The 27,642-nt window shown below is 35.8% G+C and overlaps 3 protein-coding genes and 2 non-coding genes across 7 annotated transcripts; 2 read left to right on the top strand and 3 right to left on the bottom strand.

Annotated features, from left to right (window-relative positions):
* Positions 1-1,980: 1,980 nt before the first annotated feature.
* Positions 1,981-5,904, top strand: LOC109185361 (protein ABHD17B-like). 3 transcript variants are annotated; one of them, XM_019335350.1, is made up of 6 exons: positions 1,981-2,713; positions 4,103-4,139; positions 4,244-4,480; positions 4,612-4,659; positions 5,140-5,486; positions 5,547-5,904. In XM_019335350.1, exons 1-6 carry the CDS (start codon positions 2,388-2,390, stop codon positions 5,734-5,736), a joined length of 1,185 nt encoding a protein of 394 aa, XP_019190895.1. In that variant the 5' UTR covers positions 1,981-2,387; the 3' UTR covers positions 5,737-5,904. The 3 variants fall into 3 exon arrangements, with proteins under 3 accessions (XP_019190895.1, XP_019190894.1, XP_019190896.1); XM_019335351.1 differs by having other exon boundaries at positions 1,984-2,713; positions 5,140-5,408; positions 5,478-5,904; XM_019335349.1 differs by having other exon boundaries at positions 1,982-2,713; positions 5,140-5,904.
* A 100-nt stretch (positions 5,905-6,004) lies between these two features.
* TRNAT-AGU lies at positions 6,005-6,078 on the bottom strand. The gene has a single exon. It is a non-coding gene; the product is annotated as a tRNA-Thr (tRNA).
* An 808-nt stretch (positions 6,079-6,886) lies between these two features.
* LOC109185364 (probable xyloglucan endotransglucosylase/hydrolase protein 30) lies at positions 6,887-10,904 on the bottom strand. The gene is made up of 4 exons (XM_019335353.1): positions 10,515-10,904; positions 10,321-10,421; positions 8,461-8,669; positions 6,887-7,461 (listed from the first exon to the last, which is right to left on the bottom strand). The coding sequence occupies exons 1-4, from the start codon at positions 10,702-10,704 to the stop codon at positions 6,930-6,932; spliced, it is 1,032 nt and encodes a 343-aa protein (XP_019190898.1). The 5' UTR covers positions 10,705-10,904; the 3' UTR covers positions 6,887-6,929.
* Positions 10,905-13,553: 2,649 nt separating this feature from the next.
* On the top strand, positions 13,554-13,627 carry TRNAI-AAU. Its single transcript has one exon. It is a non-coding gene; the product is annotated as a tRNA-Ile (tRNA).
* A 1,803-nt stretch (positions 13,628-15,430) lies between these two features.
* Positions 15,431-21,696, bottom strand: LOC109185363 (bZIP transcription factor 68-like). The gene is made up of 13 exons (XM_019335352.1): positions 21,608-21,696; positions 20,851-20,965; positions 20,688-20,744; positions 20,532-20,606; positions 19,051-19,140; positions 18,902-18,961; positions 18,648-18,814; positions 18,218-18,272; positions 17,846-17,882; positions 17,474-17,757; positions 16,719-16,796; positions 16,516-16,641; positions 15,431-15,898 (listed from the first exon to the last, which is right to left on the bottom strand). The coding sequence occupies exons 2-13, from the start codon at positions 20,923-20,925 to the stop codon at positions 15,782-15,784; spliced, it is 1,221 nt and encodes a 406-aa protein (XP_019190897.1). The 5' UTR covers positions 20,926-20,965; positions 21,608-21,696; the 3' UTR covers positions 15,431-15,781.
* Between the last annotated feature and the right edge of the window lie 5,946 nt (positions 21,697-27,642).

Below are 27,642 nucleotides of genomic sequence, written 5' to 3'. Positions count from 1 at the left end.
GGGAAACTGTTATATTTGACTAACACAAGGCCTGACATATCATATGCTACTCAACAGCTTAGCCAGTTTGTTGACAAACCTAGGGACATACACCTAATGGCAGCTCATAGGGTGTTGAGGTTCCTTAAAGGAACTCCTGGCAGAGGCCTTTTTTATGCTACAAATTCTACCATAAAACTTCAAGGCTTCTCAGATTCTGATTGGGGGACTTGCACTGAATCTAGAAAGTCCATCACTGGTTATTGCATTTTCCTTGGGAATTCACTTGTCTCTTAGAGAACAAAGAAGCAACCTACTGTATCAAGATCCTCTTCTGAGGCAGAGTATAGAGCATTAGCTGCTACTACCTGTGAGATTCAATGGCTAACATATTTGTTGAAGGATTTGCAGATAAGTATGAATGGTCCTACTATTTTGTATTGTGATAACAAATCAGCAGTGGCAATTGGTGAGAATCATGTCTTTCATGAGCGTACTAAACATATTGAGATTGACTGTCATGTTGTAAGACAAAAAGTTCAAGAATGAGTAATCAAGCTATTAGTTATTCCATCAACTAAGCAGCTTGCAGATGGTTTTACAAAAGGTTTGTCTAAACCTTTATTTGATGAGTGCCAATCTAAGCTGGGCATGCAGGACCTCCATACTCCAGCTTATGGGGGGGGGGGGGGGTGATGAAGCATGATGCAGTCTCACAAAGTGCAACACAATAGCTGGGCTGATCCATGTCAGTCTTCTGGTCTCTTCTGCTTAATAAGCCTAAAAGGGCTTTTTAGTCCTTTTGCCTCCTAGGCTGTTATAACCGTTTTTCTCTTCTTCCCTCCACATATGTGTACATATATATGCGTTCTGTTTGTTGGCTCAGCTGTACGAATCATTTACAATCTTCTTCATCAATAAGATACATTCACTCTCCTTCTACTTCTCATCATGAACTACCAAACCCTAATCACCATGATTGTGTAATCTGAACAGTTTTGCTTCTCAAGCACAAAGTACTAATACTTCAAATGGAAATCTACCCCAAACAAAGATTTGGAGAATGCAATAATAAAAAAAAACTAACAAATGAATGAAATAACAATAAAAGTAAAAGTGGAGGGAAATAGGAACTTGGATTAGAATGGTACAATCGAATCGGAAATAAGGGAAAGAATCAATTGATTAGATGAAAGATGTCATATTAACAAGGAGGAAGCCTTTGTAAAGGTCATTCCACACTCTGAAATTGAAAATACTAGGGGTGACATGAAATTCTAATTCCGTGAAAATGATGGAATTGCAATTCTCTCCAACCAAATGATGGAGTTTGTTTGCCTTCAAAATTAAGTGAAAATGAAATTATGATTCCCTCTAACCAAATGAGTTGTTACATGTTAAGTCATTTTTATTAAATGGTGAAATGATAAAAATTTAAACAAAGGATTAATTGTGACAAATAAATACGGAGTAATAATTTAGAATATAATGGGAGGTCATATGTTCGAACTCCCATGGGGCATTGACTCTTTGTACTTTAATAGGTTGAGAAAGTATATATAGACATACTATCTCTTTGTATTTTAATAGGTTTGAGAAAATATATATAGACATATACTATATTATTTCCTTTGGTGTAAACCACGAGATGATCCGGGTCTTTCTCTCTCCGTTTAATAGTCCAGGTCCATCCGACTAATTCTCATCCGCTCCGAAACTATATTATAAAAAGAATTAAAAGTACTCAAAAAAATTAAAAGAGTAACATTAAATGCGATAATATTGTCAATAACTTTATGGTCTAGTAGCATAGTTGCTAGTGGCTACTTAAAAATGAGATAGTGTCATAGTAGTCCAAGATTAAAAAAGGAATTTGCGCTAAATTGATGTGCATTACCTTAAATTTATTTGACTTAAAAAGTAAAATTTACTTAATGATTGAGGTGGATCATAACAAAAACTATTTAAAAAATGTAGAATTTGGCCAATTGGCATCCTCTTCAATTCCTAGTTTCCTACTTTGCCAATTGCCAGTTTGCCACCCCAACCCCAAGGGCTCATTAATCCACACTATACTCTCCATTATATGCAGTTATGCACAACACTACACTACACAGACACCTCTCTCTCTCTCTCTCTCTCTCTCTCTCTCTCTCTCTCATATTCACTCACTCTCACTGTCACAGCTTTCACAGATTTAGCCAAACACAAGTAGTCCTCTCTCCCTCTCTGTAACACCGAAACCCAACCTTCCATTCAACATTTTTCAGCGTCTTTCTCTCTCTCTCTCTCTCTCATGCATTCATGAGTTGCGTCTTCAGAGCCCATTCAGCTCTGGGGGCGGTGCCGGCCGGGAAAACCTTCAATCTTTCTTCCGATTCCAGCTTTACTTACAATCATTCATATTCATGGGTTGTTTGGTATCTCAGCTGGCGGCCAAGTTCGCCTTCTTTCCGCCGTCTCCGGCCACCTACCAGGTCAAGAAGCGCGACGACGGCCGCCTCGTCGCCGTCTCCACCGCCTCCTCCATGCCCATCTCCGGCGCCGCCGACGACCCTTCTTTGGATGTGCTCCTTCTGGACACCAAAAGAGGCAACAAGATCGTTGCTTATTACCTCAAGAACCCATACGCTAGGCTCACTATGCTATACTCTCACGGCAATGCGGCTGATCTCGGCCAGCTCTATGACTTGTTTCTTCAGCTTAAAGCTAATCTCCGAGTCAACCTTATGGGGTCTGTACTCTTCTCCCTTTTCCCTCTTTCTTTTTTCTTTTTCCCCATTTTCTTAACCTCAAAATCTTTTTTTTTTTTTTTTCTCATTTCTGTATTTATTGCTGGCTGTATATACATACATGTGAGTTCTTTCATGTTTTAGCTTGGATATGGTGAATCCCCTTCTTCTTGTAGTTATTTTGTATCTATAAATTTTTTTTTTTTTTTGGGGGGGGGGTAGGAAAATGGAAATAGTTCTGTCTGCTGGGTGGCGTCATTGGCGTGCTCCTTTTATCCATTTCTCATGCCTAAAGGGGAATACAAAATTATTTTTTTATTATCTTTTTAAATTCACCATTTTTGAGAGGTTTTGGGGTTTGGGATCTGTTTTTTTTTTTTTTTGTGTGGATTTGATCTGAAAATTTTGTGGGTTTTGGCTGAGGATAAGAAAGGTGAAAGTAATGAAGATCTGGGGTGAATTTTATTATTTTATTTTCACTGCTCAACAGTCCCTTTCCACTTTTTTTTTTTTGTTGTTGTTAATTTGCTGTTTCTTGAATCTTGATATGTTAAAAGTGACAGGTTTCACTGGGTGGCATTCACCTACAGAATCGATGGTGAAACGTGAAAAAAGAGTTTGTGCGGTGCGTTTGGATAGTGATAGTGATAGTGATAGGGACTGTTCTTCAATTTGCTCCATTTGTCAAATGCACTGTTAGTTGCCCATTGAAACCCACCTTTGGTGCCAAATGGAACTTGAAACCCAACCCATCTTTCACTCTCACACTGTTCTTAGCCTGCATTTATTGCTTTTCCATAATGAGATGGATGGATGGATGTATGCTGCATTTGCAACTTGTACTTGGATGTAATCTAAGTTATCCCCTTCCAAACTCCCAATCAGAAACCAGTCATGGTCCTTGAAGAGATAGGGAATTTAGTGGTTTTGAATTCTGTTATGTAGTTTTGTTTTTGTGCCCATTTTAGTGTATGTTAGCGTTCTGATACTACTTGTTAGGATCAAGCGTAAGAAGTGTTTATTACTGCCAAGCACCTTGTGCTCAGTTGGCACCTCTGTGGCTCTCCTTGAGTGAAGGTTACAGGATCGAACCCCGGTGGTGAGATAGGTGGGGTATTGACTCTTTGGATAGAGAAAGTATAGAAAAAATACTACCTTGTAATAGAGTCGCAACTTTATTTCCTTATACTTGAGTAGCAGTCATCGACACATTTTTGAAAGTCATGGTGCTGGACTTGGCCCTTCAAGGCCTTTGCCCAACAATCCCCTGGCCACCTGGTGCTATGCTTGTCCCTTCAGGCCTCCGCCCAATAGTGTAGGGATGTTGCTAACTTTGTATGTTTTCGGGAGGGAATATTGATTATTACTTCTGTTTCAATCAAAATATGCAGGTATGACTATTCTGGTTATGGAGCTTCTAATGGGAAGGTATATAGTAATAGCACCACGAATTTGATATTATCTGTGAGAGTTAAAAATCTTGCTTTACTGATTTAATGATCTCGCTATGCTATGCTTTTGTTATGGATCAGCCAAGTGAGTTCGATACATATGCTGATATCGAGGCAGTATATCAATGCCTTCAAACTGAATATGGTGTTAGCCAGGAAGATCTGATTTTGTATGGACAGTCTGTTGGAAGTGGCCCGACATTGCACTTGGCAGCTCGATTGCCAAGGCTGAGAGGCGTAGTTTTGCATAGTGGCATTCTTTCTGGTCTTCGTGTGCTCTGTCATGTGAAGTTTGCGTTTTGCTGCGACATTTACAAGGTCAGTTGGCGTCTCAATCTCACGAGCCCGTGCCAATGAGATTAGTTTGTACTTTGTACGACTGTTTTTTTACCAATTTATGTGCTTATTGCCTGCAATAGTTACTGACCAAGAGTCGTGTGGACTTGCAGAATGTAAACAAGATTCGGAAGGTGAAATCCCCTGTGCTTGTAATACATGTAAGTGCTTTTAACCCCGCCTTCCTATTTGAAATTGAAATAGGTCTCCTTTCTCTAGAAATTTGATTGAAACGAAAGCACATAAAGAGTAATAAATTGCACTTCCGAACTGCCCTTTTCTCGGATGTGTAATATCGACGAATATGACACCTTGGTGTTAACCATACCTTTTAATATGCTCTACGTGACAATTATCTTTGTTTCACTTGGGGGAAGGATTGCATCTCACACATATAGAAATGGTCATTGAAGGCCTCAACATTCTTTCTAAATGGACCGACCATACATATAGAAACTACTTATTGGTTTTCACATCTTTATATAATAAATATGGCCCTGTTTGGTAACATAGTTAGCTTATCAGCCAATTTTAGCTTATTTGACGACTATTAACTGTTTGACTTGATTAAACAATCAATATAAGTATTTGGCTTATTCCAGTGATTGCTCATTTGAGGTGGCGTGCGTTTTGATCCACAGGGCACGGAAGATGATGTGGTAAACTGGTTGCATGGTGAGAGACTATGCAAAATGGCTAGGGATGCGTACGAGCCCTTGTGGATTAAGGGAGGAGGGCACTGCAACTTAGAGCTTTACCCCGACTATATCCGCCACCTATGCAGGTTTGTCCAAGAAATGGAGAACATGAACACGAAAGCTCGACTCCAAAAGATCCGGCAAACACTCCAACTACAAAAGCGATCAAACGCCCCGACGTGCTGCTGCAACATTAAATGCCCGAAGCCCAGATGCACCACAAAATGCCCAGAATGCCCAAAGCCCAGTTGCACAGAATGCCTGGAGTGCCCGAAGCCCAGCTGCACGAAATGCTGCTTTTGGCCAAAATGCCTCGAGTGCTCGAAGCCCAGCTGCACGAAATGCTGTTGTTGGACAAAATGCCTGGAGTGCTCGAAGCCTAGTTGCACGAAATGTTGGTGTTGGCCAAGATGCCCGAAATGGAGGCTGAAATGCCCGAAATGGAAGCCAAAATGCGGGTGTTTACAACCGAGCTGCATAAAATGCTCGTGTTGGTGGTCGAAATGCTCGTGCAGGCAGCCAAAATGCTGGTGTTGGTGATAGGTATGGGGTATGGTGGGGGGTATACAAACTTAGAAAGTTGTTGTATAGAAGATGAGCCCTTCAATCTGTGCAGTAATCTTAGAGATTGCTATGATAAATTAGACAATAGGTTTCAATTCCAACTTCATAGTGTTAAAATATAATGCTGCTGCTCATTCATCAAAATCTATTTTATATATATTGGTTTAATCCTATAGTTTTACTATCAACGTAGTAGCATAATATATATCCCTGGCAAGCAGTTTGGATGAGTAAAAATTATAATTGCTCTCGTTGAGAGTCGAACTCAAGACCTCCCGCTTACTAAACGGGTGCTCTAACCAACTGAGCTATGAGAGCCTGTTTGTTTATGTCCCTTTCTAATTAATAAAGTAGAATCACCTAGAGAAATTTTGATTTGCATTTATTTATTAATTAAAATTAATTTTAAATTTGGTACTATTAGGTCTAATTTAATTATTTTAAATTGTATTATTTACTTCTTTTTTTTTTTTGTGGTTTCAATATTAATCTAAAATTGATAAGATAAATAATCTAAAAATTAAAATTTGTATTTATTTAAATTATTATGAGATAATATTATATATGCATCTATTTTTAAAATTTATATGTCAAGTATATTTTATATATACTTTTACAATTAATATTAATTTGTTTCTATTCTTATTAATTTATATTTTTGAATGATAATTTGGAGAAACAACAAATATTATTGATTCAATCTTATTTTACTAATAGAGATTAATAGCTATGCAACAAAAAATTATGGAACCTAAAACTATAAAACATACTTCAATTAATAACTTGATTCACATAAAGTAGAGAATTTATCTAATTTCTTGGAACAATAATATTACAACATACACCATGTCAAAACTACCAGCACCAAACATTTACAATAGCATTCTTACATACACTCTATATATGAACACAAATAATACATAAGTTAGTCAAAATTTCCTGCATATCATGATCCACACTAGCTTCATTAAATGTATATTATTTATGTACTGAATGAATCATATCAGTACTCAAATAATATACTTTTTATTCATTCTTCCCTAAGAGTTGTTCTGATTGAGCATCTGAAAGGATATAAATCATAGTAACTTGAACATTCTTCTCAAATTTCAGTGTACCCCTGTGACCAACTGAGCTGTCCGAGCTGTTCCGTGGAATGATTGGATAAGTTAGATTTGGGCTATACCGGCATGACTTGACCTTCTAGAGCTCCGGCCACGGCGGTGCTTCCGGTGGCTTCCATGGAACTTCAACTTCATCTTCTCTCTCAGCCTACCACTGGACCTAAACATCTCCCGCTCGGACTGCACGATGACGCACTCGGGCGGCGGGGCGGCGTACCTAACGACGTCGTAGCAATAGGAATAGTACATGTACTTCTCGCGGAACCACTTCATGGACGTGTGCTGTTCCGGCGTGAGGGTGGCGTAGCGGCGCGCCATGAGGGCGGCGTGGCGGTCGGTGCAGTTGGTGGACGGGATTTGTTCGATGGGGTCGACGGCGCAGCCTTCGAGTACGAGGTCCCTGAACTCGGCGACGAAGGGCTCGTACCGGTAGTTCACTTTGTTCCGGCCGCCGTTGGTGGCCCAGTTGGAGGCGTCCCATATTGTTACGTACAGAGACATCGGCTTTGATGGGAAGTCGCCGCCCATTGATGGGTTGCGCACAACTTCCCTGATTGGCATCTCGTCTAGGTAAAAACTATGCAAACAAACACCCTATTCAAAACGCTAGCTGCTAAAATACAAGAGAATTGAATTCAAGAATCTATAACACATGCATTTACTCTTAAGGAATATATATATATATATATATATATATATATATATATATATATATATATATATATATATATATATAAATGCACCATACCTAATGTTGCATTTCTAACACCTTGTAGTGCATTTATGTGTAACTAATTGTGAGTGACAGCACGGCCACACGAAACCTAACCCTATATATATAGTGGATCAAATGTGAACCGGGCTTCCCGTACGGTCAATGCGGATTGCACCATTAGGTATGCATAAATGCACCACACAGTAATCAGCTTGGTTGGTGTGAGTGTCGTGCACTTTTGTCCCTTAAGAGAGGTTGGGAGTTTGAACCCACCCTCTCATATGGAAAACCAATTTGGTCAGTACTTTGCCCCTTAATTGGACCAGCCCAGTGCGAACAGGGATTAGTTGAGTATGGTACGGGCCCTCCTACAGTTAGGACATGCTCAAGACACCTCATGGTCTAACAAAAAAAATGCACAAATGCACCACACCTAATGGTGCATATCCAAACACCTTGTGATGTATTTATGCGTAACTAATAGTGAGTGACTGTACAACCGCATGGAAAATCCTGTCCCACGGAAATCTGACGATATATATAAAATTACTCCTGAGGCCTGCTTTTGTTTTTTTGCACTTGGACATAATTCAGTAATGATCGAAAGGTGGAGTGTGACTGTAGTGACGAATAAAGAAAAAAGTAAGCACTCAGATCACTACGTTAATGTGTCATATTTTCTTTTTTAGTGCTTTTATATCAATGAAAATCTTTAATTGCAAATGTTATAATCTAACAGCACGCAGCATAAACTTATTAACTTTAAATAGATCGAAAGTCTCACATTATGGGTAAGAAGGAAATTGAATATAAATAAAGCAAGCAGGTAGCTAGCAATAATCATATATATATAATTCTTACATGATGTTTTTGGGAGTCCAAAGAATGCTATATGTGTGCACCTCTTTGCTTGGATCGAACCACAGCCGATACCTCTCTTCCCTTCCTCGAGACATACTGCCATTGCCATACAAATTGGTCTGAAACCTCCATGGTTTCCCTCTTATGTTCCCCAAAAATTCTATGTCTAGCTCATCATGGTTCTTCTCAAACATGTCCACGTTTGATGTCTGCATCCAAGCATACGCATGTATATTATATCTGTTAAAATCAAGTGTTTACCACTATGTCAAAAGCTATAACTACTAGCAAAGGCATCACCACATTTTCAAGAGGTAGGGTGTTGATCTTGGCCCTTCACCAACTTCCGCCCAATAAATCTCTAAGCCATTAATTACTAGACTTGGCCTTTCATCGGCCTCTGCCCAGCAATTGCACTAGTCACCAATTGTTAGACTTGGCCTTTCACCGGCCTCTACCCAACAATTTCTCTAGCCACCAATTGCTAGATTTGACCTTTCACCGTCCTCCGTCCAACAGTTTCCCTACTCACCAATTGCTGGACTTGGACTTTCATCGGCCTCCACCAAACAATTGTCCTAGCTACCAATTGTTGGACTTGGCGTTTCACCAGCCTTTGCCCAACAATTTTTCTATCCACCAATTGCTAGACTTGACCTTTCATCGCCCTCGGCCCAACAGTTCCCCTAATCACCAATTGCTGGACTTGGACTTTCATCGGCCTTTGCCAAACAATTGAGCAAATTATGTCGTGCAACCGTGTGCACCATGCATGGTGCACATAGTTGCAAAAACGGCGTCGTTTTGACGTCCGACTTTTAAAAAAAAAAAAGAAAAAATTATTTTCGATTACCGTTAACGGCATTATGCTATGCATAATTTGAACTATATATCCAGAATTAATGAACTATATATCCAGAATTAGTGAACTATATATACAGAATTAGTGAACTATATATTCACACCGATTACTGGTACTCTGTTTTGACTTATGGCCGTTTGCTACTTCTGTGTATTCAGAATGAATGAACTATATATTCAGAATTAACGAACTATAAATTCAGAATTAATGAACTATATATCCAGAATTAATGAACTATATATCCAGAATTAATGAATTATATATCCAGAATTAGTGAACTATGTATCCAGAATTAATGAACTATATATTCAGAATTAATGAATTATATATCCAGAATTAGTGAACTATATATCCACACCGAAAATGTTGGAAATCCCGTCGATTGGAGTTAAAAAAAAAAAAAAAAAAAAAAAAAAAAAAAAAAAAAAAAAAAATTGATTGGTGGAGTTAAACTGTGCCACTAATGACACCGTTACTCCACCATAGTGAAATGGCGTCGTTCGCAACCGTGTGCGCCATGCATGGTGCACACGGTTGCAGAGCATAATGATTGAAACAATTGCCCTAGCTACCAATTATTTGACTTGGCCTTTCACCGGGTTGCCCAACCATTTCCCTAGCCACCAATTGCTAGACTTGACCTTTCACCGCCCTTGGCCCAACAGTTTCCCTAATCACCCATTGCTGGACTTGGACTTCCATCGACCTCCGCCCAACAATTCTCCTAACCACCAATTGCTGGACTTGGCCTTTGCCCAATAATTTTCCTAACTACCAATTTCTGAATTGACTTTTCACCGACCTCTGCCCAACAATATCATACATTTTAATTGATAGATATTATATATGACTATATGTAACCTCAGACTACCCAATTAACATGATGCATATTAAGTTACTATAAGACTTTATTAGCAAAGTTTTTGTTATTCTTAAGGTTTCAACTTTAAACTTTTCTTAAAAGGCATGAAAGATGGTAGCTATCCTAGTATACTTACGTAGAATGCAACAACGATTCCGGCTGTGTATTCCGACGGCAATTTAATGCTGGCGCTAAAAAACGCATGGCTATAATATTCTGTGGAAATTATTCCCGACCCTGCAAATCATGTACAATTTTACATCGTATCATGTAACTCCAACATACAATAATTATATATATATAATTATTTAATTTGGATTAATTAATTACCGGATTTACGGTTGAGGAGGAGGCGTACGATCTTGTCGTCTCGGGACCGTTCGATATTGAAGTCGCTGAAAAGAGGGGAATAGCCTTCCCCGTAGGTGATGGCGGAGAGGTTAAACGGCGGCGCCGCCTCCACCGTGAAGGCGGTGGCGATGCTAAAGAGGAGGGCCCAGAAGGGGAGAATACAATCCATTTTTGCATATCCTTTGGGATTTTTTTTTTCTTTTCGATTTTTTTTTAATTTAAAAAAAGAAAAAAATCTATTTCTAATAGGAATTCTCTCTCCCCATATGATTTGGTTTCTCCTCCTCCCCTGGCCGGAAGTTTATAAGATGACGCCGGCGTTCAATTGTTGCACGGCTAGGTTATGTTTGGTAAGCAAGAATTCAGACAGAATAAAATTTTAATTTTGATATAATCTCAGGCTGGTTAGAGTTAATTGTTCGGAGATTTTATGATTTAGTAATTAGTAGTACTAATTTATAATTTTAATTTATGAGGTCACAGTTTAATTTTCAACCTCCTCCAATATATCCGGAAAAAAAAAAACATGATAAAGGCTCCATTAATTAATAAAAATCATTTTTCTGTATATACAAATTGTTAGGTGATACCATATTAAAAATTTTATTATAATATAAATAATATATAATATATAAATTAAAAAAAAAAATCGGCTGGCCAGTTAAGCCCTTTTTACACGGGTTGGTTTAAGAAAATTCTAACCCGTAGAAAAACGAGTCGGGCTGGCCCGCGTCGACAGTCTCCACCGGTTCAAAGACGCCGTCTTCCTCTTTAATTTAGGGTCATGTCAGCCCAGAGGGCTGTTATTCCCGCAACAATACTGGACGTCGCACCAGCATCCATAAGTAGAGAAACAGAAAGGAAAGCGGCGAATTGCCGGAGAAAGGAAACCGGCGAATAACCGGAGAGAAACACTGTGAAAGATCGAACGAAAACCTCGGACGTCCAAGGAGGGAGGCAAAAACCCTAGAGAGCTAGAGAGAATTGAAATTGTGTAATTAATCTTCCAACAGCATTTCTATATTATAAACCTTTTTAATTAAATAATAAATAATTATTGTTATTATTAAATATAAAAAAAATTAATTGTTTTGTTAATGTCCAATGCTTTAATTTAGTGAGACAAACAAGTAGAGCATAGGATAGCAGAATGGGGTGTTGTGTTGTGCTATAGGTAACTATGTGCACTCAAGCACAAATCATGTATTCATGTGCACCGTTTAAATGCCACTGAAATCTTGTCCACACTTCTATATTGCAGTGTAACACACTTATACACTGTACACTCTAATATTGCATTACACACACGTTTACATTGAAATACGCACATACACTTCATGCACCACCACTAGCAAGGAAAATAATGATAAAAATTCAAGATCACTTTAATGATTTTCAAAAAAGTTAGAAAGTCTATTCAACTCACCTCCCCTATAAACATTTTACTGTTTTGGGACTGGCACTAAATAATTAAATGTTATGCTATATTATGATCCATGTCGGAGCATTTTTATAATTATTTTATAATCATATATTATTTTTTTATCATATTGAAAACTAAATATCAGAGAAATACTATACAGATAACTAACATAATTTTATTCAATCAACCTCGCTAATTTTTATTTTTTAATGGTACAAGCTTATATTGAATGTATAACACAAAATTAATCAATAAATACATTACAAAAAAAAAACATTAATTAAATTCAAAATAATATGAAAAATAAAAATTAGGGACAGCATTTAGTTAAAAATTTAGTCCAATTGATATCAGTTGGTCATTATACTATGAGTGCATATAAATAATATTATTATATTAATCCATTCATCATCTCTAATATTTAAGAGATTTTTTAAGTGGAAGTATTTAAAAGTTTTAACCAAGTCAAATCATTGTATTTTTTACATCTATTGCAAATATCAATTGTACGCCCTCCCGTTGTTTGTAAATTATATTGTGGATTAAGATTATATTCACCCTGGGATGATGGTACATGTTATGTATTTGTAATTAACATATTATATACATATAAATACATTGATGGTATATAATAAGTTAACTTTAACAAATACATAATTCGTTAACTCAGATACATAATATGCAATACATAATTTGGACAGCGTTCATAATATCCATAGTGAACCTGGTCCATGATATAACAATTATCAATTCTTCTCTTCAATCATTTCCAATACTTAAGCAACCATTATATCATGGACCATGGTCCACTTTACAAGATAGATCATTAACAAAAGGTTCATTATTAATATGTTGAATATTCTTTTTTTAGTAAATTAAAAATTCATTTTATGAATGTTTATTTTGTGTATATTGAAAATTCATTTTTTGGTATACAATTAAAAAATAAACTTTCAAAATATTAAAAATTAATATTTAATATACTAAAAATAAACATTTATCTATGATATATATTATAATGTAGAATTGAACATCTGATGCCAAACGCATCGTTCAACGGATTAACGCCAGTTCCTACGAGACCCTACCTACTGGTATGGTGGCTAACGTGATCAATTAATGCGTAGGAGATGGATGAGGGCGAAGAATTGGTTGATTCATGTAAATTATGTGTTTAGAGAACAAAACAAAGTGGCCGATGCTTTGGCAAATTAAAGTTGGCTTTGAAATCTAGACACGATTTCTTGTTTCTTCCTCAACCAGAGAGCGAGATTTTTGGATTGCTTGACGATGATGTTTTGGGTGTTTCGGTTACCCGTTTTGTGAATACGGGAAACTAATCTTTGGGGTCTCCCTCCAGTTTGTATTTTAAAATAATAATAATAATAATAATAATAATAATAATAATAATAATAATAATAATAATAAAAAGTATATTTTTTCATACTTAAGTCCTTATGTAAATTAACTGAATTACCGCAGTGAAGAACTGAAGACTATGCACACCGCTACTGAAGAACCTGAATATCACATACAAATTTTTTCCATTCTGTGTTTAAATATAATAACACAATGTTACGACATTATAACAACTTGGCCTATTAGCTCAGCTGGTTAGAGTGTCGTGCTAATAACGCGAAGGTCGCAGGTTCGAGACCTGCATGGGCCAAATTTAATTTTACTACCCTCATGCGGCTCGTCTTCTTCGATACGCCATATGCCAATACAACAATTCCGGATTTAAAACATTAGGGAAAATAATTACAATTTTGGTTTTTAAATTGTTTTCTAACTCTCCTTTAATTTTCAATTTCAAATAATTTGATCCTCGAATTATTTAAAATTTTATCAATTAAATTCTTCTGATAAATCAAAATGGTGATTTTCTCATTTTTAAAATTTCTTCAATTTAATTGATGAAATTTTACAATTTGATAATCAAATTAGTTGAAATTGAAAACTAAGGACTACATTAATAGTTGGAAAACAATTGAGAGATCAAGATGGTGATTCTCCCATAATACAACTATTAAATAATATTAAGTTGTTCCAATACTACACCGATTTTTTTTTTTAAATACTACACTGATTTTAAACATTATACCAACAAAACATTAGAGACAAATTGAATGTGAACATTAATACATGTTTATTTTTAATATATCGAAAGTACGTTATTTGTGTATTGAAAATTCATTATTTAGTAATATATCAAATAATGAACTTTCAGTACTCAAACAATGTACCTTCAAAATAACCTTTTATGATATTAAAAATGTACATTTAACATATTCAAAAGTTTATTATTATTATTATTATTATTATTAACTTAAGAATTTAATATTTACTTTTTTTACATAAATATTAAAAATTATACTTAAACTACTAATTTGATTATAAGGTTGACTGGGTTTGAAAACGGGGATTAAATTTTCTACGGATACAGGGATGGAGAGAAGTTTCTATTACCCATCCCACTCTGTTATCATCCTTAAAGAGCCGAGAAAATGGTCATGCACATCACAACATTTTTGGCCCCCTTTAAAATCATAGCGATTTAGTACGCCAAAATGTTCTCCTGCGGATCCCCTACCCTCTCAAATCTTTTTACACTTGGCATTTTGAAGTTGGTTGATAGAGGAACATCCATGATTCTCCTTAGAGCATCCATAGCAATGCATTTTTCTTGGTTTTTGTTAGCCCAAAAAATTTGAGATGATTTTTGGATTGATTTTTCCTCCTGCAAAACACAAAATTTTTGTCAAATTTTTTTTTAAAAAAATAAACAAACAGCAGTGCGCTTGACACACACTGTCGCCCCAACAAGCGCGTGTTTCCGACGTGCCCGCTGGGGCGCTTCAGAGTGTCCACTCTGAAGAAGAAAGGTCTTTTAATTTTATTTTATTTTTTAGTTTGTCAATTTTTTTTTTTTTGTTTTTTACTTTTAGTTTTCTCCTTATTCTCTCTTCTACTGACACATAAAAAATCACAAAAAATCATGTGGATGCTCTTATGAAAAGAAGCACGAATTGGACGTAACTTTTGATATCACAAGTAATTCACCCTCCTCTTTCCAACACACTATTTCATCCATCCATTTTGCAACCCAAACCCTCCTTTTTCTACCACCTATCCCTGACCCCCACCCCCGGCCCCGAGCGAATTAGGAAAATATTATTTCTACTCTCAACTTTTACTCCATCTCACCAAATTTGATGTTGATATTTTCCTTAAGACCTATAGAATGAAGATAACTTATCATTCTTTGTCACGTCATGGAGTAGAAATAAGGAGTACATGTAGTAAAATTTGACAAATTATACCATGAACTAGGGTCACCTTGCATTATCTATTGGAGCACATGACATTTTGTACGATGGTTTTCCAGTTGTAAAGTCCACTGAGCCCTAAAAGCATAAGATTATGAAGAGAACCACACACGTGTGCACATCAGATATTATTCCATACTCAGTTCATTAAATATTATTCTCTAGATGTGGCTAACTGATCAACAATCTCCCTACATACAAATAAGTTGAAGAAGATTCATAGACACAACACAACACCCTTATATCTAAACACAATTCAACACAAGGTTACAACCCCTCTCTACATATCATCCAAGTTCCTCCAACCATAAAAGATCGGCCAACTGAGAAACAATGGACAATATTTTACTAATACCGCCTGACACCAGAATGGTCAGCTGCAGAATTTTCTTTTTTTTTTAACTAATGTAATTTTGAAATTAAAAACCGAGTTTTACTACTAAGTGGTTAGGTTAAACCCCTAAAGATCAATCTGCAACAATACAGCCGCAACTTCATTGATTACCCTCCATGGGCACTGCTTCCGATGGATGTGGAGCATCATTGCTGAGAAGTTGTTCGTTCTTACTGAGCCTCGGATCTTCATTCCCGGATGATTCACCAAGCCTCTCCTGCAAAGGCAATTTCTACATTCATACCCAGAATACTTCATTCTTAAAATTCATCAAAGATTCGGTTAAGTTACAAATAGTCATCAATGTCTCAGAACTTTAAAAAGTGTCCCTGATGTTATGATGTGTTTCAAACCCAACAGTCCAAAATTTTATCACGTTTCCAACAATCCCAGGCAACATGTTCATTGCAATTGCTGATTGAGGAACGAGGAAGGATAATTTGAAGTTTCTGCGTTCAGTTTTTATATTTAGGGTGATTCACAACACCCTAAATTGTAGCTCTGGACATTTGAAAATAGCCAGAATGTGACAAGAAATTAGGGTGGAATAGAAAAAAAAAAAAAAAAAAAAAAAAAAAAAAAAAAAAAAAGACAGAGAACAAAGTATAAAAGTAGAAATCTAACTGCAACCAAAATTAAAAAATCATTAGGATACTCCCCTTGTAACCAAAAGAAATGAGAAAAACCACTCATTCCAAATCAGGGCCAATTCCATTCTTTAGTGACTGAAGAATATTTACCCAGGAGTTAAAAGACACAGGAATACAGGATGTTGCATACAACCCCTAGAAGTATATAATTGTCGGAAGTTAAAAGACACAGGTAGTATTTTACCTTAAGAGATGCATTTTGAGCAAGAAGCTGATCATACTCACTCCTAATGCGACTCACTTCAGCTCTGAGAGAGGCATTTTCTTCCTTTAATGCTTCAGCACGCTGAGCAAGTTCTTCACACTCAGCCTGGCTCCCAAGAACAGCAAGAGATCAGGGATTTAGCAAGGACTGACATAACAGATAATAGAAGGCACTAATTTTACCTGCTTGCGCAACCTGGAACGACGAGCTGATTCCCTATTGGATTGCTTTCTTCTCTGCCTCTTGACCTCCCTTTCATCCTGAACACCAGGATAGAGATGACTACACAACATACTTATAGAAACAGAACCGCAAACTAATTGACCATGTACAAGCCGTAACATAATTCAAGTGATAACTTGTAGAATATTAAGTATTTAATGAAGATCAGAAGTCCATATGCATCTGTAAGTCTAATTTGTGTGTGCATGTGTCGCAGAGGAGCTACTTCGTTAGACACAGGCAGAGAAGATCATACAACAGCTGAGGTGAGGAAAATCACAATAGCCAAGGGAAGCCTCCTAACCTCAAGGCTCAAGGTTAGAATTCAATCCCTGAATGTACCCAACGACATAAAAATAAAATCAAATGGGTAAAAGATTAGTTATTAAAAGTCATCACTGCTTGACCAGAAAGTAAATAGGGGCATTCACAAAATTAATACACCATATCTATGTTGCACCTGGTCCTTTAAGAATTTATGGTATCTACAAAGGACACTAATGTCGGGTACTCGGGTCTATCTGTCAACACTCTTTCATGTATCAATTATATAAAACATGCATGTATGTTTCTGCAAGCTTCCTTTAATAGCTAAACAAATTTGATCAAGTTAAAAGCATTGATCCACCTCAAAAAGAAAATACAAGTAGCAAAAGAATCAAAGTAATCAAAAGAGAAAAGTAGAAAGGAGCAGAATATTAGAGGATATAAAAACCTGAGGCCAAAGCTGCGATTGAACACTCTCCCGTGATCCAGCAGTGACCATTCCACCAGCAACTGAAGCAGAAGGTACCTTGCCTCGGATTGAAGGGATAGGAGATGAGGCGGTAGTACCCCAGTAATCCATTCCAATATTCAAGTTTGTTGTGGGGCCAGGAACACCAACTGCAGCCCCAGCTGCAGAAAATGGAACAATTGCCACGGAATGGTTTATCAATTCATGAGCATTTGTCCCTCCATTCTGAGAACTGTGTGCGGTACCATTCTGAGATGTTTCAGCTGTAGCAAAATAAGATAATAATTTTATATAAATAAAATCAATTGTAAAGTAGCCTTTCATTTGCAAAGTGAAGTCATAATAGCACACCTGAATCTTGCCTGCCTCCAGATTTCATTTGTGATTCCTACATCAAAGAACCAGTAAAAAATCAGAAAATGAACATTACAATATATAGTTTGTAAAAAGTACATTGCAGAACAAGAAATTACTACACTAGTTAGCTGATAGACTAAAATTACGAGACAACCAAAATATATGCATCAAGGGGAAAAATGTATTTATGTGACATCAACTTTTTTTTTCCTGTAAATAAAATAAATAAATTCTATTACACCAATAACCATCTTTGGGTAGCATTTTCCACTAAAATTGCCATGGATAATTTACTAACCTAGAATAAAACAACTTTACACTGCATATCACCTACATTTTATACCAAAGTAAAAACATAGTACCTACATTTTGAGAATTTGCATCACTTCCTTCACTTGAGCCTTCACTTGCACTCTCTGCACTGCAAACTCAATGTTGGCAAATATTTAATATCAAAATACATAAATAGCACTAGGCATACAGATCAGTTTGATTGCCAAGAAAAGCAGAATAGCATCAGTTCACATAATGAATACATGCTAATGAATAATACTAAACAGAAACTTGAAGGAAAAAGAAAAAAAAAAATCAGGTTTGAATACATTGTACATCTGAAACAAGGAGAATTGTTGGTCAACAGAAACATTAGTTTTGGAACTGCATTAGAAGGGTAAGGAGATTGTTGCTAATTGATGCCAAATGTTAATCTGACTGTTTCAAAGAACATGAACCCTTTGTCTACTGAATAATCATTTATTATGATCATGCATCTAATCCAATCAACACATCACCATACCTTTTAGAATACCCTCCATTTGCAAAAGCTCCAGATGTTTTACCAGGTTCATTATTTTTCCGCGTAAGCATATTCAAACTACCCAAACTTCCCTTCGATCTTTTGATGGGCAATTTTTCTTTCCCCTCGGCCTTACCATCCACTTCCACAGTGCTGTGAGTATTAGCCTATAATGAAATTGAAAAACAAGAAACCAGTAGAAATTCAAAACCAATCTCAAAAAGGGTTTCAAAATTATAAAGTTTGGTACTCACTGAAGCATCAGCAACTCCGTTTGAAGATGGCACTGCAAAAGGACTGAATGGATATGATCCCTGATAAATTCAAAAAATGTCTAAGATAACAGAAATTAAGGTAATGCACTATAAGCTGAAAAGACATAGAAGAGGCCAAGAGAGAATACTGGAGGAATAGATGGATGGGCATATATGCCACCTGGTGGATACATTGCAATATAAGGATGAGGTGGGGTACCATAGGGTGGCATGAATTGCTGCATTACATGAGAAAATTGTCAAAACAGTTAAAACGAATTTGTTGGAGTCCAAACAGCAAAAAGAAAACAGACCTTCATGAACTGCCACAAAGAAATAACGCGGTATAAGAAATATAGTGTGATAACCCATTTTTGGACCATGGATTTTAGTTTTATATGCATTTTACAGCAACTATAGACAATCTGTATCTTGCCACATTATAATGTTTGAGGAAAAGTATTTGAAAAAGGAAACTACAACACGAATAATTTTTATTAAGAAATCAAGAGCAGAAGAATATAAATGAATTACCAATGAACCCTTTTTTTTTTAAAGTCATGATTAAGGTTGAGTGTGGCAGTAAATCATTTCAACAAATAGGCTCCAAATGAAGGGCAGGCTTTATCTTATGGATAAATCATATTCTATTAAAAGCTTCATACATGGAAAAGCTTATCCTTTGATAATCAAGTAGAGCTATAACAAAGGAGCCTGCAACCATCTTCTTCAGACAGAAACCTAGAGCACACATGCATATATTCTACAGATTGTCATTAGAATAACCTACAAACCCTCAAAATTGAAGTGCCTTTAGGTGCTAGAACTTTTCATTTTAAAAGTTTATTTTATAAAGGACACTTTTCAAGATAAGGCAAATTACAAAAGCAAATAGCAAAATATCCTCTTTAACCAAATCTGAAATACATAAATGAGGTAAATGTCTCAACATAAGGATATGAAGAGGCCATACAGACCTTTTGAGACAAGAGTGGGTCCTAACAACCCAAGCATTTCATTTTAACCATCAAAATTAGTATGATATTGAGCACTGCATAACATTTTCACTCGTTAGTATCTTTTATTCATTGGAGGGTTCTGAAACATATCAGGTTCACTCTGGGATTTATAATAAGACCAATGAAAACTAGTCAAGAAATTGATATGAATTTTAGCAGTAAAATTGCAACTACAAACAAATGAAGCTATTGTAGCTTGAAATTTCATTTGAAGCTTAGCTGTGAAGCAAATAGAAAACATCTGCTCAGATTTTTAAATATATGTATAATTAAGCCAGTCAAAAGGGTATCCAATTTCATTGCTGACCACGATCCATAAGGACTAAGGCAACAAATATGGGAAAAACATGAGAAAGTAGCTGAAGATATCAACCCAAAACAAACTAAGCTATCTGATTACCAAACAAGATATGAAGTATAAAATATTAAATTATAGAGAGAGATAAAGCATCACAAAGGAAAGCTTGATTTTGTTGGGATTAAAAATGGATGGGAAAGCAAATACCTTGGCAACAATACTTAAAACACCACATGCCAAGCAGTAATTGTAAACTAGACAATATCTCATAAATGCATTAAAAGAAGAAAAAAAAAAATGCAAATTGTAGTACCTGAACTCCCCACATATAAGGATGTGGTTGAGGACTTGATGCCAAGAACCCAGGTGGAGGCATAGGAGAATATGCCTGTAAATAATAGTCCAAGTTTAAACTACCAAAAATGAAATGTTAATAAATGAGGGAGAAAGTCACAACTGGACAACTAACCTGAAAACCAGACCAGTCTGGGTTGACTGTGCCAGTGGTTGATGGTGAAGCTTGCTCCTGTACAGCCCAAACAATCCAGAAACAGGAAATCATTCACCGATAACACAGTTAAACCCAGCATTTTTATTACACAAATGAAGTGCTGATAAAAAGTTATGATTACTTGTGAATTAGGAGTTTTTGGCTCCTTTGCTTCCTTTGCCTCCTTTGAGGATTTGCTCACCTCGCTACTACCCATAGTCCAGCTGCACCACTGCCTGAAAATCCCTCAAACCATCCTGCCAAAATGCATATATAAAGGATTCATTATAGCAAACACATATCAGCATGCACAAACAAACAAAAAAGAAGTTGGAAGCAGTACATTTATGTTTGTGCATATGTACTTACAAATCTAGGCATGCACGACATCAATATAAAAATGGTAGGATAAAAAGATAATAAGCATTAAGCAAAATGATAACATTCATAATCTAATGCCTCTCGAAATTTTATAATAACAATAATACCCCCTTAAAGAATGATCTTTTAAATTAAAAATCTTAAGAACATTTTACTTAGAATTTCGGCTCACAGCTAGAACAAGCAGCATCCACAATAGGTATCAATCTGAAAGACAAGAAAGAACCAAAATATAACAGAGATACAGATATATGCAACTAAACTTCTAAGGGTCTAATTTTATTTTAAAAGGGGAACCCCACAAATATATCAAAACTTATCAGAAAATTAGCCAAATTAGAAATGCACCTATCAAGAACATTCGTTCAAACAATTCACTAGCTATCCTTAATTTTTTACTATCTCTACATTTACAGCATCTTAAACAAACAGATAGTTGCAATTAACGCAGACTAACCCTGCAAATTCGTGAGAAAATGAATTCAAAAATTGTGAAATTATACGAATTTTTTTATCACCGCAGAGATTCGACGAATCTGAGGAAGTGATGCTCAGTTTCACTTCAGCTCCGAGTGCGCTCAGTCCCGGCTAAAACTCAACAAGTGGTATGCGCGTGTGAGTATGTGTATATGTAAAGATGAAATGCGTGAAAGCGATGTGGAGGGACAAAGAAGGGTATTTTCCGGCGTCGGGAGAGCAACGAGGGATTTGACGGTGAGATCGTCGTTCGTCGACACGGCAAGTCGCGCTTTCCCCAGAGAAATTGCAGAGCAATAGGGGGGGAGAGCGCTAGGTGGTCGTCTGCTCGATTGGTTGCCCTTGTGGACTCACTTTGACGGCTCAGATTCATTTCTGATTAATGTACGGTCCAACAATAATATTTTTTTGTAAACTTTTTCAAAACCCTTTTTACTATTTTTTTTACAAATACAAATTCTACCGGGGTGAAACAAAGGGTCGTTATATTGTGGACCGCGGTCAAAACGGCGCTGTTTTTTTAAGTAAAGAAACAACGTGCTGTTAGTTTTAATGAAACGCGCATTTTTTTGTATGTTAATTACCAATTGACACTATAGTATATCTAAACCGACACTGTCTCATGTATTATTTTTATATTATCAAATGAAATTGCAGTTATATCAAAATGATACTGTAGTTGTGGTGAAATGAAACTGCAGTGTATATAAAATGAAACTGAATAACATTTCACATATTTGAGTGTATATTGTACAATGAAGCTGTAATTATATCAAAATGATTATGTAGTTGTGTTTTAAATTTTAATAAAACTATAGTGTATATAAAATAAAATTAAATAACATTTTCACATATTTGAGTCTATAAATATCGAATGAAACTGTAGTTATATTGAAATGAAACTGTAGTTGTGTTTAACTGAAACTGCAGTGTATACAAAATGAAACTGAATAACAAAGTTACTTTTTGCGGAAGGGTGCGGAACGGCGAGAAACGGATGCTGTTTCTTTCTATTAAACAAAATGACGTCGTTTTGATGCGCGGTACATAATTGATTATGCACCGCGGTGCACGATATAATTTCCCGAACACAAAGACCTGTCAATACGGATAGGTGGTGCGAGTGAAAGCCCGCAGCCGCGCCGCGGCCTAGCAGGGGGTTGCCAGTGGCCTGGCCCACTCAATCCAGCTTATAGGCCCATAGGGCTAGGAATGACCACGGTTCAATTGTGGAGGTTCTCGATTCCGGAATCGAAATCGTTAGTTCGAATTGATTTTTTTAAATTCTATTTTATTCTGTTTTTCAAATAGTTCAAATTCAACAATTAATTTTTTTAAAAAAAAAATTCATTCTAATTTTTTTTTTAGAATAGTTATATCAAATATTTAAATTTTAAAGTTAAACAAAAAATTTTTGTTATAGTTAAACTTTAAATTGTTATTTAAAGTTTAAACTTTAATCAAATAATAGTTAAACTTGCCAACTACTATGTAGTGTAATGACACCTCTATTACCATTCCAAATTGGTGGTCCCAGGATCGAACCAGAACATATACTACCTTGTAAAAAATCAAGTATTCAAAAAAATAATAGTTAAACTTTACATTTTTTTAGTACAGTTTGGAATCGAAACCATAACCAAAATCGTCGATTTCGGTTTCGATTTGATTCTTATAATACATGATTCGGTTTGAACCAAACCTCAATGTAAACGTACTAACTCCCAAGTTTTAGAAGAATAGAGTGCTTCTATTTCATCAACCATAGCTTGCTACCAGCCTAGATAAGTTAATGTCTCCTTAACACTCTTAGGAACATAAACAGAAGATAAATTAGTAATGAAAGCACAATACGATGAAAATAGTCATTTTTGTGTAATAAATTATAGATAGGATAAAGATTGTGAGTGGATCAGGTACATATTCGACTTGCGATGAGGTTTTGGACTATATCAGGAGACAATGATGATGTAGGACATGAATCAACCAGATGTCCACCTTCTTTACGAATCAAGTGTTTGAATCTTTGATAATTGTTTTATTGGTAAGTGTATAAGAGTAGTGGAATATGTTATTCCTATTGAATGGTTGGTATTAGTGCAATTATTTCAAGTATGGTGAGAGATATAGGTTTTTTTTTTTTTTTTTAAAAAAAAACATGAACATGGAGTATTTTTTGCGACTTCAATGGGTTCCCCTACGAAGTCAAACTCAACAACAAAGGTGGAAGAGAAAGAAAATGCATTGTTTCAAAGAAAGTAACATCAAAGGAAGCATGGAAATGTGTGTTTTATGATAGTAACACCTAAAACCTTTTTGAAGGTGAGAACAACATCCAATGAAAACACATTTTATTGCCTTGGCATTCAGTTTGTCAAGCTTAGGGGAAACATCATGAATGAAGCAAGTACACCCAAAGATTCACAATGGAAACTTATAGTGAGGTTCCCATGGAGTAAGATGTTAAGAGAAATTTCTCCTTACGAAACAAATGAAGGCATTTGATTTATGAGATAACAAGAGTAAAGTACAACGTATCACCAAAATTTCTTAGGGACCTTATCATGAATAAGCCAAGTTAGGGTTGTGTCAACAAGACGTTGAATCTTCCATTCAACAACTCCATTTTGTTGAGGAGTTCTAGTACATGTATTTCATGTGAAGAAAAGAATGAAGTGAAGGGGTAAAAAAGCACTCTTTCACATGATCACAACTAAGGATTTCATAGATACTCTAAATTGATTCAAAATCTCATTGTAGAATTTTTAAAACACATCAAATAATTCAAAACAATTTATCATAAAAAAGATCAAGGTGCAACAAAAAAAATACTCAATAAAGACAACAAAATATAAGAAGCCCAAAGTAGTCAAAACTTGACATAATCCCCAAATATCAAAGTGTACTAAAGAAAACAGGGTATTAACCCCCTATTCACTCTTCTAGGATATGAGGCTCTTGAATGTTTCCCTAGTTGACATGATTCACATTATACTGACAAGTCAAGAACAAGTTGTTGTAATTTATTTAAGCTAGGATGTCTCAAGCGGTATTGGTCAATGAGAGGTGAAACAATAGTAGTGCAAGATGTGTTGGCATCGGTGGAGCATAAGATATCATAAAGTCCTCATGATTTATATCTCGTACTAATCATCTCTCTCGTATGTTGGTCCTGAACAACCACAAAATCATAAGAAAATATAATAAAACACTTAATATAATAGAGCGAGTAAGCTAATGAATTGTGTTGGTCCCGATGAATATGGGTTCAAGTCTATAGGGGGAGGGGGTGAATATACTTGAATGATTTTGAAAAACTTATCAAAGTAACACAATGAAAAATATGTGTTACCCCTTTTTTAAAGTTTGTTTGCACGTATTTTACTCATGTAAACTTTAGGTTTGATTGGTTAAATACTTGAAAGTAAATAACGATAAGTAAAGAGAGTGAGAGAGAGATTTTTGAAGTGATTTGGCCAAAACCCAGCCTACATCCACTCTTCTCCTTAAACTTCAAGGAGGATTGCATTATCACAACTAGTACAATAAAAGACCACTTAAGCCTTGAACACAAAGCCACCCTTGAGTGTATAGGTTTTTCACCACCTACACTTGTTACTACGCCTCTTTCTACTAATCCAAGTAGAGATTGTTAGAATGAACATAGAGTTGTTCAGAATCTCCAACTATAGACTCATAATTGGATCTTCTTGTTTGTTGTCGTAGTCTTGAGCTTGATATTTCGTTGTAGCCATTGCTCTCTCACCTCACTAGCTCTTATTGTTTCTTGTAAGTTATTTGCACTTAACACTTGTTTTCTAAAAATCGCCAGCCCTCATTCATATTTAAATGTGGGTATTTATAGACGGTCTTGAAATTTGACCGTTAGAGGGAAATAAATTTCAAACGTCTTTTATCCAATGTGCAATATCTAGTGTGTAGAACGTAGTATGTTGCTTTTGTCAGATTTCCAACTCTTGGAGTATTTTTGTGTCTGATTAAACCTTTTGTCTCCACAAAACACCTTCGGTCTTTTTGGGAAATCTTCCTTTGGAAATGTACATAGGACACCTTTTTGCCTTGGTAACATTCTTCCTGCACTTTGAGGTTGTTAACTGTTCACTCAGAGAATGTTCGAACAGTAGCGTACGCGGAGCCACTTTTACTCTTCAAATAGTAACTATTCATATCAAACCTTATCAACCCTTTAGATTTGACATTCCTTAGTCATTCCTTACTCCTTGGAAATTAACTTCTCACTTGAAGTTAACTTTCTGTGTCCCCTTACTATCTGGCTAAGGTTGACATTTCCACTATTCAGTCAAACCTTCTAGTATTGTATACTTCGTATTCAACTCTTCGAGTCTTATACTCTTTAAGTCTTCAACTCTTCATCTTCTACTCTTTGAATTTTCAAGTCTTCATCTGGCACTTTGACTTCTTGTGGCTTGACTTCTCGACCCTTTGTAGTCTTGATTATTTGACTACTCGACTCTTTGTAATCTGACTACTCGAAGGTCTTAGTCTAACTTGACTTCTCGTAGGTTTACTCTTCGAATTAATTTTGCTTTTTGGTTAGTTCACTTCCTAGTTGGTAAAATTTATTTTCTAAGTTACCTTTCGAAGCCTTACAAAAATGATTGCTCAAAGTCTAAAGAAAAATCCTAAGGTTACTTCTCGAATTGGTTTGACTTTCCAGATTAATTACTCTTCGGTGGGAATAGTTTCATTTGCTAAGTTATCATTCAGATTCTTAATTCTAAGTAATCATTTGGAGACTAAATTTCCTAACATTGTTGGTATAATCAAAATCTAAAGTATAATGTTCCTAACAAATTGAAAGGACAACTAAGAATATATAAGACATTGGATAATGATAGAGAATGAATAGTGACTTTTCTAATTTCTTTTACATTTCTTTTTGATTTGTCACAAAAGGTAAGATATCGAAGCGATTCTAAAAAGTCAATATGGGAGGAAAAAAAAAGAGGGATTACCATAGATATGCATGGTGAGTGGCTCCAAAGTCTAAGACCCAAACTGAGTTGAATTATAAATCAAGAGTAGTGTGAGACGTATCAGGAGAAATGGTGGTCATGACAGCCTTTAGTTGTAAGAATTCCAAATACTCAACCTTTAAAATAATATATCTATTTGAGTTCTGAGTACTTGGACTTCCAAATATATACTGACCTACGTTAACTATGGTTGGTTTTCTATAGAGTTTCCAACATACCTCATAGGTGTGCCCTTATTTTTACAAAAAAAAAAAAAAAAATCAAATAAATGAGATGAGGAATTTCGTTCTCCCCATCTAATACTTCATTGCCATCTTCATCAATTGTTACCATGATAAGTTTGAGAAGTAAGAGCAAAGTGTTCAAATGTGGTGGAGGATGATGCATTCTCTTTGTAAATAGAAGAGACTTGAAGAAGTCTCTTAAACATTTCTTTGGTACTTAGAATAATTTCATCACCGAGTATTTTGTTATAGACTTCCTCAAACTCCAATTCGAGTTTAGAAAGTGTAAGGACAACAAAGAACTTGTCACATTGGGTAAATTATTGTATTTGTGATCTTTCAATGGGCATGATTTTATTGAATTTAGCCATTAGTCCTTGAATTTTCCCAAAAAATTTACCCATCAACATTTTTTACTTCTTGATATTCAATATCTCACTAGTAATAAAGTTGAAGCGAGAGATATCATTTGTATAAAATGAGTTTGTTTCGATATAGAAAAAACAAGTTTCGAATAGTTTAAAATAGAAATCAAATTAGAAGCAAGTGATTGCCATAGTAAGTTGTAGAGTTGGGCATCAACTCTTTCCCGAACATTTTTTTCATGCTGCATTTCTTCTACTTGTGTAGGGAGATGATCAAAACCCCTTGTCACATAAACCATAATTCCACTATAGCGGCCCGATCTTGACAATTTTGGGACCCAATGAGTTTCTCATTAGTGATCACTAAGTTCCCTAAGAAATTTGAGTTTCTCATTAGTGATCACTAAGTTCCCTAAGAAATTTGGAACATAGACTTTAGGTTGGGTAGGATGATTTTTGACACTATTTA

Source organism: Ipomoea nil, unplaced genomic scaffold (assembly GCF_001879475.1).
Source record: "Ipomoea nil cultivar Tokyo-kokei standard unplaced genomic scaffold, Asagao_1.1 scaffold1317, whole genome shotgun sequence".
NCBI lineage: Eukaryota > Viridiplantae > Streptophyta > Magnoliopsida > Solanales > Convolvulaceae > Ipomoea > Ipomoea nil.
Note: the sequence above shows the minus strand (reverse complement) of the source record. Positions and strands in the feature narration are given on the sequence as shown.

Bases quoted from the DNA above. Each gene is read 5' to 3' on its own strand.
- LOC109185361 (XM_019335349.1), top strand. From the start codon at position 2,388: ATGGGTTGTTTGGTATCTCAGCTGGCGGCCAAGTTCGCCTTCTTTCCG. The intron at 2,714-4,102 runs GTCTGTACTCTT...CAAAATATGCAG, and splicing joins CTCCGAGTCAACCTTATGGG to GTATGACTATTCTGGTTATG. The intron at 4,481-4,611 runs GTCAGTTGGCGT...GTGGACTTGCAG, and splicing joins TTTGCTGCGACATTTACAAG to AATGTAAACAAGATTCGGAA.
- LOC109185364 (XM_019335353.1), bottom strand. From the start codon at position 10,704: ATGGATTGTATTCTCCCCTTCTGGGCCCTCCTCTTTAGCATCGCCACC. The intron at 8,670-10,320 runs GTAAGTATACTA...GCTTGGATGCAG, and splicing joins GAATCGTTGTTGCATTCTAC to ACATCAAACGTGGACATGTT. The intron at 7,462-8,460 runs GTAAGAATTATA...TTGTTTGCATAG, and splicing joins TGGACTCCCAAAAACATCAT to TTTTTACCTAGACGAGATGC.
- LOC109185363 (XM_019335352.1), bottom strand. From the start codon at position 20,925: ATGGGTAGTAGCGAGGTGAGCAAATCCTCAAAGGAGGCAAAGGAAGCA. The intron at 20,607-20,687 runs GTTAGTTGTCCA...TATTATTTACAG, and splicing joins CAGACTGGTCTGGTTTTCAG to GCATATTCTCCTATGCCTCC. The intron at 16,642-16,718 runs GTAAAATTAGTG...CTTGGGAGCCAG, and splicing joins GTTCCAGGTTGCGCAAGCAG to GCTGAGTGTGAAGAACTTGC.